This window comes from Myotis lucifugus, unplaced genomic scaffold (genome assembly GCF_000147115.1).
Source record: "Myotis lucifugus unplaced genomic scaffold, Myoluc2.0 scaffold_414, whole genome shotgun sequence".
Classification (NCBI taxonomy): domain Eukaryota; kingdom Metazoa; phylum Chordata; class Mammalia; order Chiroptera; family Vespertilionidae; genus Myotis; species Myotis lucifugus.
Window position 1 is genome coordinate 32,318 of NW_005871462.1, and position 15,257 is coordinate 47,574.

At 41.6% G+C, this 15,257-nt stretch overlaps 1 protein-coding gene across 1 annotated transcript in view; it reads right to left on the reverse strand.

The window, feature by feature from the left end:
- Positions 1-15,257, reverse strand: part of LOC102441259 (cyclin-Y-like protein 1) — a 30,117-nt gene that overhangs the window by 12,323 nt on the left and 2,537 nt on the right. Inside the window, 1 exon segment of the mRNA XM_023743801.1 lies at positions 1,108-1,227. Within this exon segment, the coding sequence (XP_023599569.1) occupies positions 1,108-1,227 (120 nt within the window).

Sequence of the window (15,257 nt, forward strand, 5' to 3'; positions counted from 1 at the left end):
TCAGACTTCCAACAACAGTCTCTTCTCCCCAGGGAGCCAGAGTAGCCTCTTTCCTTAAGAGCACTTCACCCCTAACTCAATGTCTGCCGAAGGTTTCCCATCAGTCAAATCTAATGTAACTTCTTCTCATTGCCTGCAAGCCTCCAGGGCTATGAGACAGGATACTGCCCGTCTGTGACCTCATCTTCTTTCCTCATCCCACACTCTGGGCCACACTACGTATGTCTTCCTCACTAGAATATAAGCTCTTGTCTTCATGAATTTTGTTCTACCTGCTCTCTCTTCTAACCTCAGCACAGACCTGGAAGGACTATGAGCACTGAAGGAGCAGGTCCCCGGAAGTGGCTAGAGTGATGGGAAAACCAGGAGAGAACCACCAAAGAGAAGCCCAGACAAGGGAGGTTCAAGAGAGTGTGGGCCAGCTGCCAAATGCTGCCAAGAGCTTGCTCAGCCCTCAGTATCCATGGAATCCCTGCTCTTTGCCGTTACTCTATCTCCTGCCACCTTTCATTCCCATGCTTTTTCTGCATGTGAACAGCTACTCTAACTTCCCTCCCTCTAGCTCAGATTCTTGCTCTAATTCAATTTATTTAAACAATTAAGAGACATTGCTTCTCCACTGGCTCCCAGGAGCAAAGCTTAATGTGTCCACAAAAAACTGCCCCTCGTCCAACCCCGATGCTGCTCTACCTCCTGTGTTACTTAGCTCTCCCCACTGATTCAGTTTGTCCCAAGGCCGGATGGTTTGTTACTGCCTCTATCCACCCCGACCAGCACACCGTGTGTGTGTGTGTGTGTGTGTGTGTGTGTGTGTGTGTACTGCATGCGCCTATGTCTCCTGTGGGTCAGGGGGTGGGGTTGGGTGGGTTGGGGGAAGAAACAGAAATCTCCCCTCATATCTTTAATAGCAATTGTTTGTGATGGAAACAGCAATGGTAACACTTTCAATTGCAATGATTATTTAGCTCCACTGTGTGTGGCTTACTCCCCTTCATAGCTTCTCTTAATAAAGTTCTGAGGATCATGTCAGGAACCTACTTTGATTTGCAAAGCAGACCATTGCCTGTGCACAGGAAAGAGAAGCAGCCTCTGGAAAAGCTGTCTTACCAAGGTCACAATCGCACATTCAGCGGTGAGGTGTTCAGCTCTGAAAAGAGTACAGACAAATCTGTAGACAATCTTCAGTTCAGGGTCACGCAGAAAGTGGTCCGTTGTAATTATTTCGTGCTGAAAAGAGAAAAAAGGCAATATGAACTGAAGGAAAATACATAAGAACTTTCATGCTAGCAGCCTTCTACTTGTGCCCACCTATCCCTAAAATAATTTTGATTAGGTGACATGTCTTTTAGCCTTTTTAAAAAATAATGACACTTTTTTTTCATTTCAGAGAGGAAGGGAAAAGGGGAGAGAGGTAGAAACATCAATAATGAGAGAGAATCATTGATCAGCTGCCTCCTGCACACCCCCTACTGGGGGATGAGGCCCTCAACCCAGGCATGTGTTTTGACCAGAATTGAACCCAGGACTCTTTAGTCCACAGGCCGATGCTCTATCCATTGAGCAAAACCAGCTAGGGCTCTTTTAGTCTTTGAAGTATAAACAATGATCTTAAACAACACTGATTCTATACTCACCAGTTACAGTTACTGATACAGGCACAACCTGCATACAGTTATGTATGTCTCCCATTCCCCCCTCTACAGAAGTCTACCGAAATGTAAACCATGTGTAGGCTCACAGGCATGTTGACCCCCATGTCACTCTTCTCTGCAACCAGCTCTGAAAACACATGTTCATGTTCCTGTGACCCCGAGACTCTGGCTGTGCCGTGCTCCACAGGAGGCACCAGCTACCTGTCGCTGCAGAGCTTCAGAGGAGGGAAGTAGGAAATTCCTGTCATTTTAATTGGTTTAAAATTTAAATAGTTGTCTCAGTTTTTTCAAAGAGTCTTAACATACCTATAGGTCTATTTACAGACGTTTATATTGTTTGGTGCTCCTGAAATTTTTCTTTAAGAACGATACACTTACTCATTTGGGGCACAATTACTCACTTTAGCTCCCTGACTATACAAAGCTGTGGCTCAGTTCTTACTGACGTGGCCCTCACACAGGACTCCCTTTGTAAAATCATTAGAGACAACATGCGTGGGAAGAAGACTGAAAAGAAGATGTTTTGACTTCAAGCTGGAGGGAGTCATTTTCTTCTAATAATTCATTTCAAAGCAGATCAGTATGAAATAAACACCACAGTATGAGAGACAAATAGAACCTCAATAAAACTGACACTTACTCTGAAGGGGTGCTTTCTCTCATCAAAAATATTGCACGATTTATTTCCAACTCTATGAAACAAGAATATGCATTTGAAAACCTTACTCAGGAAATGTTAGTATCTCAGTAACACATCATCTAGGAGTGAGAGGGGGTTCAGGCGAAGCTTAACTTTCAACAAAGCAGTTTTACAAACTGACTCTAAGAGGGTTTCCTGACTTCTTTTTACTCAGGACATCAAATTCTGTGCAATATTTTCTGCAATGACCAGCTAGCGTTGCCTTCAAAACCACTGACCCTCCCTGACAGGCAATGCTGGTAAATCAAATGTATTTCCATCCCTCCAGCTCACACTGGAACACACAAGAACACTTTATAAAGCAGTAGTGCTGGGCTACAATGTGTTTTAGAATTTTAATTCATGTGGATATGACATTCATGTTTATTTTTTCCACTTATTATTTTCCTGTATTATATTATTATTGTGAATTTGTTCTTGTATCTGTTAAAAGTTTGAATTAAAAAGGTGCCTTTCGATTTTAAAAGTGACCAGTCTTTTTTTTTTAGATATTATTCTCCCATTTTATTTTTATTTATTTATTTATTTATTTATTTATTTATTTATTTTATTGCTTAAAGTATTACAAAGAGTATTACATATGTCCCCTTTTTCCCCCCCGCCCTTGACAATCCCCCGGCCTCCCCTACCCCGCAGTGTCTTATGTCCATTGGTTATGCTTATATGCATGCATACAAGTCCTTCAGTTGATTCTCTGCACTAAAACACTCTGCTCATTGGAACAAGTGAGCTCTGCAGGTCACCGGAGTTAGGTTTCCTGAGACCAGTGGTTCTCAACCTGTGGGTCGTGACCCCTTTGGGGGTCAAACGACCCTTTCACAGGGGTTGCCTAAGACCATCGGAAAACACATATATAATTACATATTGTTTTTGTGATTAATCACTATGCTTTAATTATGTTCAATTTTTAACAATGAAAATACATCCTGCATATCAGATATTTACATTACAATTCATAACAGTGGCAAAATTGCAGTTATGAAGTAGCAATGAAAATAATTTTATGGTTGGGGGTCACCACAACATGAGGAACTGTATTAAAGGGTCGCAGCATTAGGAAGGTTGAGAACCACTGCCATAGACTATTTTTCAGGAGTCAACACTAATGTAATAGGAATATTGAGGCATTGCCTGGGTCTACACAGACTTTTGAAATGTTGTATAAAATCAAAGATGAGCAAAACTGGTTTGTGAGCATGAACGAAGGCAGTGGTACCACACTGTGCTAGCAGTCAGTGTATTGACCACTGCCACTTGCAGTTGAAAAACTAATTCTGCTTCACTTAAGGACATCCTTGATAAAAAGGAATAGTATTATGAAACTTTGATCCTGTTTTCACATTCTCAATAGGGGTAGAGTGTGCATTAAGCTCTTCTGCAAACTGAAATGTGGTTGTGTTAAGGAAAAGAGCTTGTGTGTTAGTTGGGAGCAGAACAAGCCACTTTTTCCTTAGAAGTACATCTTTATTTGATATTAGAACTGCCGTTCTCTCAAAAATAAACAGTGAGCCTGTCACTTCAAGGAAAATAAATTGTGTATTTATTTTCAATGACACAATTCAAACTATATAACCTAAAAAATCAGAATTTTGTAAAACGTGCACTGTCCTTTATGTTCTTTCTTTCTCTTTATGTTTTAAGTAGAGAGATAAAGAGGTATGGAGGGGAGAGAGAGAGAGAGACATCGATTTATTGTTCTAGCTAGTTTTATACATTCATTGGTTATTTCTTGTATGTGCCCTAGACCATGGATCAAAACCATAATTTTGACATATTCAGACAAAGCTCTAACCAACTGAGCTATTCAACCAGGACAAAAATGTGTGCTTTGCTTTGTATGCTTGGCAGCTTTTCAATGCTTAAAAGATTTTTCTGTTAAGATTGATGGTGATACTCCCAAAATGGAGTTTATCTCCATTTTGGACCAATATCTCCAAATGACCAATGCATAATATTATCATATAATAACATACAAGTGAAAGATCCATTCAATGTATAAGATAGATCAATTGGTATTAACTTAACAGGGAACTGATTACAAGTTCCTGGATATTATTTGTATTTCCATTGTAACTAAAGAAACCAGCACTTGTGGAATTTGGGTTCAATATAAATGAATATCTACAATTATCTGAGGCTTTGGAAATGTACCTTTTCTAGCCATCTAGCTACATGAGGCTGGGTGTTCTTCCTAACACTTCTTCAAAGCAAAGGATTTAAAATGATTGAAGTAATTGCAAATGATTGATGACAGAATATACTTAAGAATCAGTTATCTTCTATTAAGCTACACATTAAAGAGATTTGCAAAATGTAAATTAATGACACACTGTCCACTCTAATTTTGGTGTGGAAAATAATTATTTTTCATATTGTCTTGTGTATTATATCCTATAGTGGGCAAGACCATCCACCACAACAAAGGATTATCTAGCTCAGAATTTCAGTAATGCTATAAAAACTGTTTAAACATATAGGAGAGATCAACCAAAGGACTTGTATTCATGCATATAAGCATAATCACTGGACACAGACACTAGGGGGGTGAGGGTAAGAGTGGGGGGGTAGGGTGGGAGGTAATGGGGGGATAAGGTCACATATGTAATACCTTAATCAATAAAGAAAAAAATTAAAAAATAGACTTATATTTTAAATCTCTATTTTAATTTCTAATACAGTAAATATAACCCACATAAGCAAATACTCTTTGGGATCCTCAATAACTCAAGTATTATGGGTCTTAAGACAAACAAATAATTCACTTCAATCCTACATAATAAAAGCCTAATATGCAAATCAACCGAATGATGGAACGACTGGTTGCTATGATGCGCACTGACAATCAAGGGGCAGACACTCAATGCAGGAGCTTCCCCCCCCAGAGGCCCCAGGACAGTCAAGGCGGGTGCCAGTGGGGGGATCACCCCGACGGTTGCCCCACAGAGGGAGGTGACTGGTGGCAGGGTGAGAGGTGACTGGCCCAGCTGGTTGCCCTACGGATTGGCCCTGACTGCCGGTCAGGCCTAGGGACCCTACCCGTGCAGGAATTTTGTGCATCAGGCCTCTAGTAATATAATAAAAATCATTCTACAGCTTGTTCCAAAAATATCTACTGTTATTATCTAACACTCAACTTGATATGTTAGCTAGAATAACAATATAGGTTTTAAAACTCACCTGTACTTGATGTTATTATATATGGCTATAGTCATGCTGTGGAAGAAAAAAGAATTGTAACAACTGTTTTTATTATATAAGCTTTGAGGACAATTTTTAAAGGGGTTGGGGGAAGGGGGAAGACCATTCCAGCTGCCCAGTGGCCTTGAAATCCTCATTCCCAACATGGGCACTTTGCCTCTTGTTTTAGTTATTTTGCTTTCAGAAAAAATAAGTGAACCAAAATGCTAGGTAACATGCTCTAAGAAGATATGTGTCTGTTGATTATTATAATGCAGGGTGAGGCCAAAGCAGGTTTACAGATGTTTGTATGGAAATGATATAGTAATTAATAAATAATACAAGAATAAACCATTTTACATACTCACAACTGTACACCTACTTTGGCCCCAGCCTGTACATGTTAGTACACACTCCCCCATCATTTGTCCTTGTACCCATAGGACTTTCATCCTGTACATGTTATAAGTATTTGTGCATGTGGTTAAATTTAAGCCATACAGTAATTGTGCTTTTTCAAAAAGTTGTTAAGCCCTGCATTTCAGTTCACTATCCACCTACTCACCCATTTTCCATCATTTCCCTAAAAGTAAGTAAAATGCTCTGTGCCAAAAAAAGCTTTAAGATCACTTTTACATAATTATTAGAAAACTGAATAGCAAATGTAAGAGCCTATAACAACAGTAGGTTTAGTAATCCCGACACAAGCAATACTAACAACGAAACATAATGCTTCACAGTGTAATAATAACACTTATTTCCTAATTAGATTACATGAAAATTTCACGGTCAGATGTAAGTCCTCAGATTCTATGTAAGTGAATGGATTTTTAAGTTATTCACAGAAGTGGTGTAATAGGCAACAATGGGGTCCTCGTAGTTAAGTGATATGCTTCTTCCCTTTGCCCTCTGTGTCTAAAACAGTGATGGCGAACCTATGACATGTGTGTCAGAGGTGACACGCGAACTCATTTTTTTTGGTTGATTTTTCTTTGTTAAATGGCATTTAAATATATAAAATAAATATCAAAAATATAAATCTTTGTTTTACTATGGTTGCAAATATCAAAAAATTTCTATATGTGACACGGCACCAGAGTTAAGTTAGGGTTTTTCAAAATGCTGACACGCCGAATTCAAAAGGTTCGCCATCACTGGTCTAAAAGGAGCTCAAATTAACTGAGAGAAGGTAAATCTGAATTTCATAACTAGGTCTGTGGAATATGAGTCACTGTCAAAAGGCCTGTAACACTGCGAGCATCCAAGAGAGATACTTCTACTGGGCTTCAAAGAGCTTCATCTTCAAACTGATTTTAAAGTCACAGAATTCAAAGCACAGAAGCTGAAAAGAACCACTGAACCTTATTTGACATTCAACAACCTATTTTACAGGTGAGAAAACCAAGGCTGAAGCTGACTTGCTCAAGGTCCTGCCCACAGCGAGGAGCCCCTCTCTCCACTCCGCTCTAACCAGGCAGTGGCTCCCGAGCTTGGCTGTTCCCGGGATCCCCTGAGAGCTGGAGAAACTGCCCGTCTCCACCTAGAGACGTGCAGCCTTCACTGGCATTGGGAAGACATGGGATTGTTTATAAAGCTCCCAGGTGCTGCAATGTGCCCCAGAGCTGGAAACACATGACTTAGGGTAAGATCAGAACCTCCCTGGGTGCTTTTGCCCATGTAATCACGCCTCGCAGTTTTCCTCAGCTCGTCAAAGGTTGTGACATTGAGAGACTGTTGGGGGGGGGGTGAAATGCATGTATTTAGAGACAAACATTTTTAGAAAAGTTGCGTAAGTGATTCTAGTAAAGACTGCACCCCATTGGGAACAATGTACCATGATGCACATTTTTCAAAATCATTCTTAAAACTCAATCAGCTCTATGAATTTTCTCAGTAAACCCTTATTTCACCAATAATGAATCTACTGAATGACCATTTTCAAAACTAAAGTACAGCAAATGAAAATTTACTGTACTTCCTGAATTAGACTAATTTGGAGAAAGAAGCATGAAACCTACTTGTCTGAGAAAGGCTAACCTTTAAAACTACTTTTGAATTATTCTGTGACATCAGAATCTTTTGAATTCAAAAGAAGCTACAGAATGTATCCAGAGTTGAGTGGTGTTATTCTTTACTCTAGGATTTAGTGTCTTGGCTGAATACAAATATTCAGTGATTACTCAATAGGTTCCAAAGATCAGGAGTTTAGAGAGAGATGGGGCTCAGTTTTTGCTGAAACATAATTTGATGTCAACTATTGTTATTAAGTGTGAGAAGAAAGTTATCTACACTAATAAAAGAGAAACATGGTAATTAGTGTACGACCGCTACCCTTTTCATTGGCTAATCAGTGAGTATATGCAAATTAACTGTCAGCCAAGATGGCGGCCGGCAGCCAGGCACTGAAGCGAGCATGAGGCTTGCTTGCTGCAGACTCCAACGTTCCCCGCCTCACTTGCCGGCCTCTCAGTTGCAACTCTAAGCAACTATGTACTATGTTGCAAATAAGAAGGTAAACAAAACCCCAGAAACCAGCCGGACTGAAACCCAGCCGGACCGAAACTTTGTATCAATGTTTTCAGCAGCGAGGTCTCAGAGCTAAAGCTGGCCCAGAATAAAAAAAAAAAAGAAAAAAGAAAACAAGGAGCGGTTGGGAGCTTCAGTCACCCGCTTCCAGAAAACAGCCCTCAGCCCCTCACCCAGACTGGCCAGGCACCCCAGTGGGGACCCCCACCCTGATCCAGGACACCCTTCAGGGCAAACCAGCCAGCCCCCACCCGTGCACCAGGCCTCTATTCTATATAGTAAAAGAGTAATATGCCTCCCGGCACCGGGATCAGCGTGACAGGGGGCAGCGCCCAAACCCCCTGATCGCCCTGCAGCTCTGTGTGTGACAGGGGGCGGGGCCACAACCTCCCTATCCGCCCTGCTCTGTTTGTGACAGGGAAAGGCGCCCCAACCCCCTGATCAGCCCTGTTCTGTGCCTGATAGGGGGGAGCTCCCCAATCCCCTGATTGCCCTGGGGCTCTGTGTTTGACAGGGTGCGGCGCCCCAACCCACCCCCCTCCACCGGCCCTGCTCTGTGCCTGATAGGGGGGAGCTCCCCAATCCCCTGATCAGCCCTGCCCTGTGTGTGACAGGGTGCGGCACCCAACCCCCTCCCCCCGCCCCCACGGGCCCTGCTCTGTGTGTGACATGGTAGAGCCATAACCTCTCCATCGGCCCTGCCCCGAGTGTGACAGCGGTGGCGCCCCATCCCCCTGATCGGCCCTGCTCTGTGGGTGATAGAGGATGGCGCCCCAACCCCCCTCCACGGGCCTTGCTCTATGTGTGACAGGGTAGAGCCATAACTTCCCCATTGGCCCTGCCCTGAGTGTGACAGGGTGCAGCGCCCCAACCCCCTGATCCGCCCTGCTCTGTGCATGACAGGGGGCGGTACCCCAACTCCCCAATCGGCCCTGGTCTGAGCCTGACCAGGGGCTGCACTTAGGGATTGGGCCTGCCCTCTGCCACCCAGGAGCAGGCCTAAGCCAGCAGGTCATTATCTCCCGAGGGGTCCCAGACTGGGAGAGGGCACAGGCCGGGCTGGGGGACCCCCCTCCCCTCGCCCCCCTAGTGCACAAATTTTTGTGCACCGGGCCTCTAGTATTATTATAATAATTAACTTGCTGCTGTAACTAAAGAAGTTACTAATAATTTAATTAGAAAGAGTTGGTACATTATAAAAATTACGTTTTAAAGCTAATTGTGTTTTTCAGGATGAAAAATACAATTAAAGGTGAATATATTAATACTGTCAGGGAGCATTTCCCAAACCGTGTTCTGGAGAATCAGCACTCATATTCCAGACACTGAGAATGTACCTTGGACAACCCCATGGGAGCCAGGAATCTGGACAGTATATGTATTTTCTCACTTAAATAAGCTTATAAGTTTCATCTTAGGGTGTTTTTAAAGTTCATCTCCAATGGTAGACTATGGGGCAACTAATAAGCACTTTTCATCATCATAACACTGTTCATAGTTGCTTAAGTATAAACCTGTCTATGACCGTGTTTCCAAAACATCACCTCTTTCATTTTTTTCTACTGTGATTTATATATACATGCATTGACATATGTATATATGTTTTGAAGACATTTATGTATCTACACATATCTTTACAAATATAATTAAATTCAATACACCTATTAACTAAAACTTCAGTTGAGCACATTTTACCCACAAAAAAATTAGTTTGAAAAGTTGTTCCTTAAGACTGGTGTGATACATCCCACTTTGGTGGGTAGGAAAAGTAAATTTTCATACAGAAATAGTGCTGGAAAATGTACAATGGGAAAAATCTGATGAAACCCAATTAAATTCTAATGCAGATACACTCTGGTGCCAGTAGGTGACAAACTATTCCTTCTTCCAAGAGGAGTTTCCAAAGTGCTATGCACTATTTTAGTCCCATGTCCCATAAATAAATACTTTTTGCTTTTATTGTTTTTCCACACTGATTTATATATTTATAGATCCTTCTAAGCCAAGAGGAAAATGGTGCCTCTAGTTTCTCTTCCTACTGCAAGAAATACTCTTTAACAGAAACACCCGATAAAAAGCAGCTCTCCTTTTCATTATGGTCAACAATGTCTTGAAAACAGAAATGCATCAGGAAATATCAATACTTTTGGGGGGATTTCTTATTTCCTAACTAGCTTTTCCTTCTTCCATTCACTCTAAGAGTAAAGTGGAAATTGAAAATTCATATTTAGGCCCTTGAAATCAATAGATAATTAATACCCATTTCTTAACTTGGTCACTGAGAAGGACAATGAAGTGACTGTAATTATGTATAAATAGGATGCTTTCAACAGAAGTGGTTTGTCACTCAGCCCGTGGCATCCTAGTCGTACTCACGCTTGGATGATGGTGCTGAAATTCGGCTGGCTCACAGTGTCATCATAGAGAAACACCGTGGGGCAAGACCCAGAGCGCTTAGTAAGGCGCCCTGGAAATTCCTACCGAAGAGGGAAAGAGAAGAAAATGTCACAGTACGCACGTTAAACCTATAAAAGTGTGTTTTTTCTCTCAGTTAAAATGTCAAACAATTAAGCATTAAGGTTTTTCTTACAGTCCATGAACTGCTTGAGTGTGATATCATGTGCAGCTCTATGGTAAACCCAGTAGATAGTCTAACTTCCACAGTGGAGATTGGAGGAATGAGTTATAAAATGCTGCCTTTCATAAGTACCTATAATCAAACGTGGCAAACCCCTGTTATAAATCCCCTTTATAATAGTGTAAAACGTTTAGAATTAGACTTCAGGGCTGCTGTTCTTTTTTCCTTAAGAGATGAAAAGCAGCTGAGATTTTTCTATTTTTACTGTTCATTTACTATAAATAAATGCAATGCATTAAATAATAATAAATCAAGACCATTTTATTGCAGTAAATGAAAGCCAATAATGAATATTAATTCAGGAGACAGACAGACAAAACAAGCATGTTTGGTCAGAGGTATGTGTGCGCCAGGGCTGCCCATTTGCTAACAAGCTGGAGGCTCTCTGAGCCTCACTTTCCCCAAAACTAGATAAAACAACTTTGAGAATTCAACTCTCACTTCATGTTTAAGGAAGACTATCATTACATTTCTCAAGTGAGAACCTCAGAGAATAGTTTCCATTCATTTCTAGATGTTAATTCTGTTCTCTTGGTCATCTGACACTCACCCCCATCCTGCCTCACTCAGCTGCTCTCTCTGCTTACAAGGCCTCTTCTTCCTTGTCCAGCAAGCTCAACTCCTCCCCATCTACCTCCAGGATACCCTCACCAGCAGCCACACCACCCAAGCTCTCTCCTGCACATGCCCACATCTGAGTGCCCACTTGTCACATGGCATCAACTGCCTACAGGGTGTCCCTCTCATAGAAACCTAAGCTTCTCTAGGGAAGGGAGGACTCTGACTTCTCTCCTGCCTCCAGCTGCTGAGCACAGAACCTGGGACACATTAGCAGTTCGAGTACTTGACAAGTTTTTCTTTAAAAATATATTTTTTATTTATTTCAGAGAAGAAGAGAGAGGGATTGAGACTGCAAACCTAGCATGTGCCCTTGGCCGGAATCAAACCTAGGACCCTTTAGTCTGCAGGCTGATGCTGTATCCACTGAGCCAAACCGGCTAGGGCAGTGGTCGGCAAACTGCAGCTAGCGAGCCACGGGCGCGCACGTAGAGTACGATTGAAACTTCGTGGCCCATGCGCAGAAGTTGGTATTTTGTGGAAGAGCCAACCTCAAGGGGCCAAAGAGCCGCATGTGGCTCGCGAGCCGCAGTTTGCCGACCACTGGGCTAGGGCAACACGTTTTTTAAATAGTTTACAACTGGGAGATAAATCTTACTGCAGATACAATTTAGAATTTATCTGAAGTGGTACTAGAGAGGTGATAATAAAATGTTTGAGAACCTTTAGAGAAAAAACTATCCTTAACACACTTTAGGAGTATCCATTGATTTGCAAAGAGCCCAACACTTCAGCAATAATCAAATACCGATATAGCCTGAACTATGTTTTGACAATTCTCTTCCTTAAAGTAATACCTATAACTAATCACTATAATTAATTTAAAGTAACAGCAGAATTTTTGAATATCAGAAAATACTAATAACTTTAATATGCTTGGTTTTGTTGTTCTTAAAAACTAATTCAGATGAGCTGCCCTTTCTCATTTCATATAAAATAGTTTTTTTGCATGCTGTCATACTTTCCCATCAGCATCCCCCACAAATTCAGAAGAGATTGGGCAGGGGAATAATCTACTTGATACCTCTTAACCCTTTGTGCTCCAATTTTATTTTTGGAATTCAAACAGTCTGGTCCGAATTGGAAGTCCTTCCTGTCTTGGTTGCAGTAGTTCCCTGGCAGAAATTGCCAATTAGCTCAATCACCAACTCAGCTCAACATTGGACCTGCTACTAGCACCTGGCCTGTCGAGTCAGCCTCAATGTTGGAGCGCAAAAGGTTAAAATACAGAGCATTTTAACATTGCCAGTAGCCTATAATCAGAAACATCCATATCCTATCTAATAAAAGACAAAAAGGGTAATTAACCGTGCCTCCGCTACACTTACCATTGGCTAATTAGGGCGATATGCAAATTAACCACCATCAAAGATGACGGTTAATTTGCATATGTAGGCAGAATGATGGGAAGCGAAAGGGGAAAGACGGAAGAACAGTGATCGGAAACCCAGGCACCAGGCAAGAGCCACGGGGGTGCCGCCTGGCCTGCAGCCTGGTGGTCGCCATGGCGATCGGAGGGAGAGAGAGCCTCATCAATATGGAGAGACGGGGCACAGGTGAGGCGGCACCCCGGCACCCCAGCACCTGACATGCAAAGGTCGGGGATGAAATGACTTCCCAAGCACATCTGCAAATATCCTGGGGAAGGCATCACTGAAGAGTTCACAACTCCCTTACTTGGCAAGGAAGAAAACAGTTGGCAACAGAAACAATCCCTTAGATCAAAGTTAAGGTCCCTCTGAGTAAAAAAGAATATTTCCAATGTAAAGGAGGGAGCAGGCAAAAATAATAGGTTCTCATGACTTCCACTGAAGTTTGAGCATATGACAGAGTCAAAACGAACATACAAATTAAAACAGACAGTGGACATTCAAATAACCCGAATCAACTGTCACTGTTTGTCCCAATAGCAGCAATGCTTATGTGATAATATAGTTTAACAAACATACAAAACAAGTCACATGATAAGAGAGGTTCAGCTTTAGCCGAAACCGGTTTGGCTCAGTGGATAGAGCGTAGGCATGTGGACTGAAGGGTCCCGGGTTCGATTCCGGTCAAGGGCATGTGCCTGGGTTGTGGGCACATCCCCAGTGGGAGGTGTGCAGGAGGCAGCTGATCGATGTTTCTCTCTCATCGGTGTTTCTAACTATCTCTCTCCCTTTCTCTCTGTAAAAAATCAATAAAATATATTTTAAAAAAAAGAGAGGTTTGGCTTCTAAAGTAAATTGAATATGTTCTTTAAAAATTCTCATGTCCTCCCCTCTGACTATAATTCTTAATTTTCCAATCAGAAAATTACCCCAGGTGATCCAGTAACATGTAGAACTCCAGTAACCTAACTTATTTAAAAAAACAAACATCCCAACCATTTTTAAAATATTTAAATTGATATTTTAGGGTTAAAATTATAGAAGATATTTAGATCCAAATATATTTTCTGAATAGAAAATATTCCAGTTTTTGATTTAAAAAAATAAACATAAAAAATATATAAGTGACACATTTTCCCAAGGAACTCTGAATTAGTACCTTTCCCTCTAACTTTCTTCAAATTAAGAGAATCTATGGATCTATGGAGTTCCCTATACTGCACAAGTTTTAATGAAAGAAAATAAGACTTTCTAAGAGCATCAAATACACACATGTTTTCTTATTTACAAACATATATACCCTTCTCTCTCTCTCTAATATATCCTTACTGATTCAGAGAGGAAGGGAGAGGGAGAGAGATAGAAACATCAATGATGAGAGAGAATCATTCGTCGGCTGCCCCCTACATGCCCTGTACTGGGGATCAAGCTCACAACCCTGGCATGTGGCCTGACCTGGAATCAAACTGTGACTTCCTGGTTCATAAGTCGATGCTTAAACAACTGAGTCACATCGGCTGGGCTCAATTCTTATTTATAAATTCATTCCAAGGACAAATATAGTTTGAAAAGCTTTGGAAGTAGTTTCAAAAAAACTAGCTTTTACGTAACAAGAAAACAATTATAGAAGAAAGTTTAAATCAAAAGAAAAAAATTGTTTTAATTTATTCAAGAGTGGGAACATCCTCCATGAAAATGTGTACCTTTACTGTGGATGGCTGGGTGGCCTTATCACACATTAGGAATTCAAATGCCTTTTACAATGAAAAGAAAGAGAGTTTCATCTCATTTCTCTCCCAGGGTAGATGTCTGTCAATAGAAGGTGGACATCAATAAAAGGAGGGGCTTCCACAATCAATCCAGAAAGTCAGCAATCTATGAATAATCCAGAACTGAGTATTTATCTCCTCTGCCTCACACCCTCCCTCCCAGCCAGTGAGCAAGATAATTACTCTCAAGTCAAGTTAAGTGCCCCCCAGTCACAGTGGCCCAATGCTGACATACAAAGCATACAAATAATTCTCACTCTGGCATAAAAGTGACAACTTTCTTGGAAGAAAAGCAGATACTGTAAATTTCTCAAAGTCTTCCTGAAACATTTTTTAATGTAATTTTTACTTCTTTAGAAAAAATGCATACATGGCAAACCATCTGTAATAAAAGGCCCATTCTATAAAATTTTACCTGATCCTACCCATATCTGCAATCATAACCATATTTACAGACAAATATATCTATACTAGTAAAAGAGTAATATGCTAATTAGATTGGGAGACCTTCCAGGAAACCTTCCAGATATTCTTCTGGACAAAGCCATGGTGGCGGGGCCGAGGTAGAGGCAGTTAGAGGCCAAGAGGGGAGGGCAGTTGTGGGTGATCAGGCTGGTGGGGGGTGGGGCCATTGGGGATAAGCAGACCAGCAGGGGGGCCAGTTGGGGGCAAGCAGGCCATCAGTGGGGGTCAGTTGGAGGTGATCAGGACAGCAGGGGGTGCAGTTTGCAGTGAGCAGGCCAGCAGGGGGACAGTTGGGGATGAGCAGGCCAGTGGGAGGGAAGGTAGGGGCAAGCAGGCCAGCAG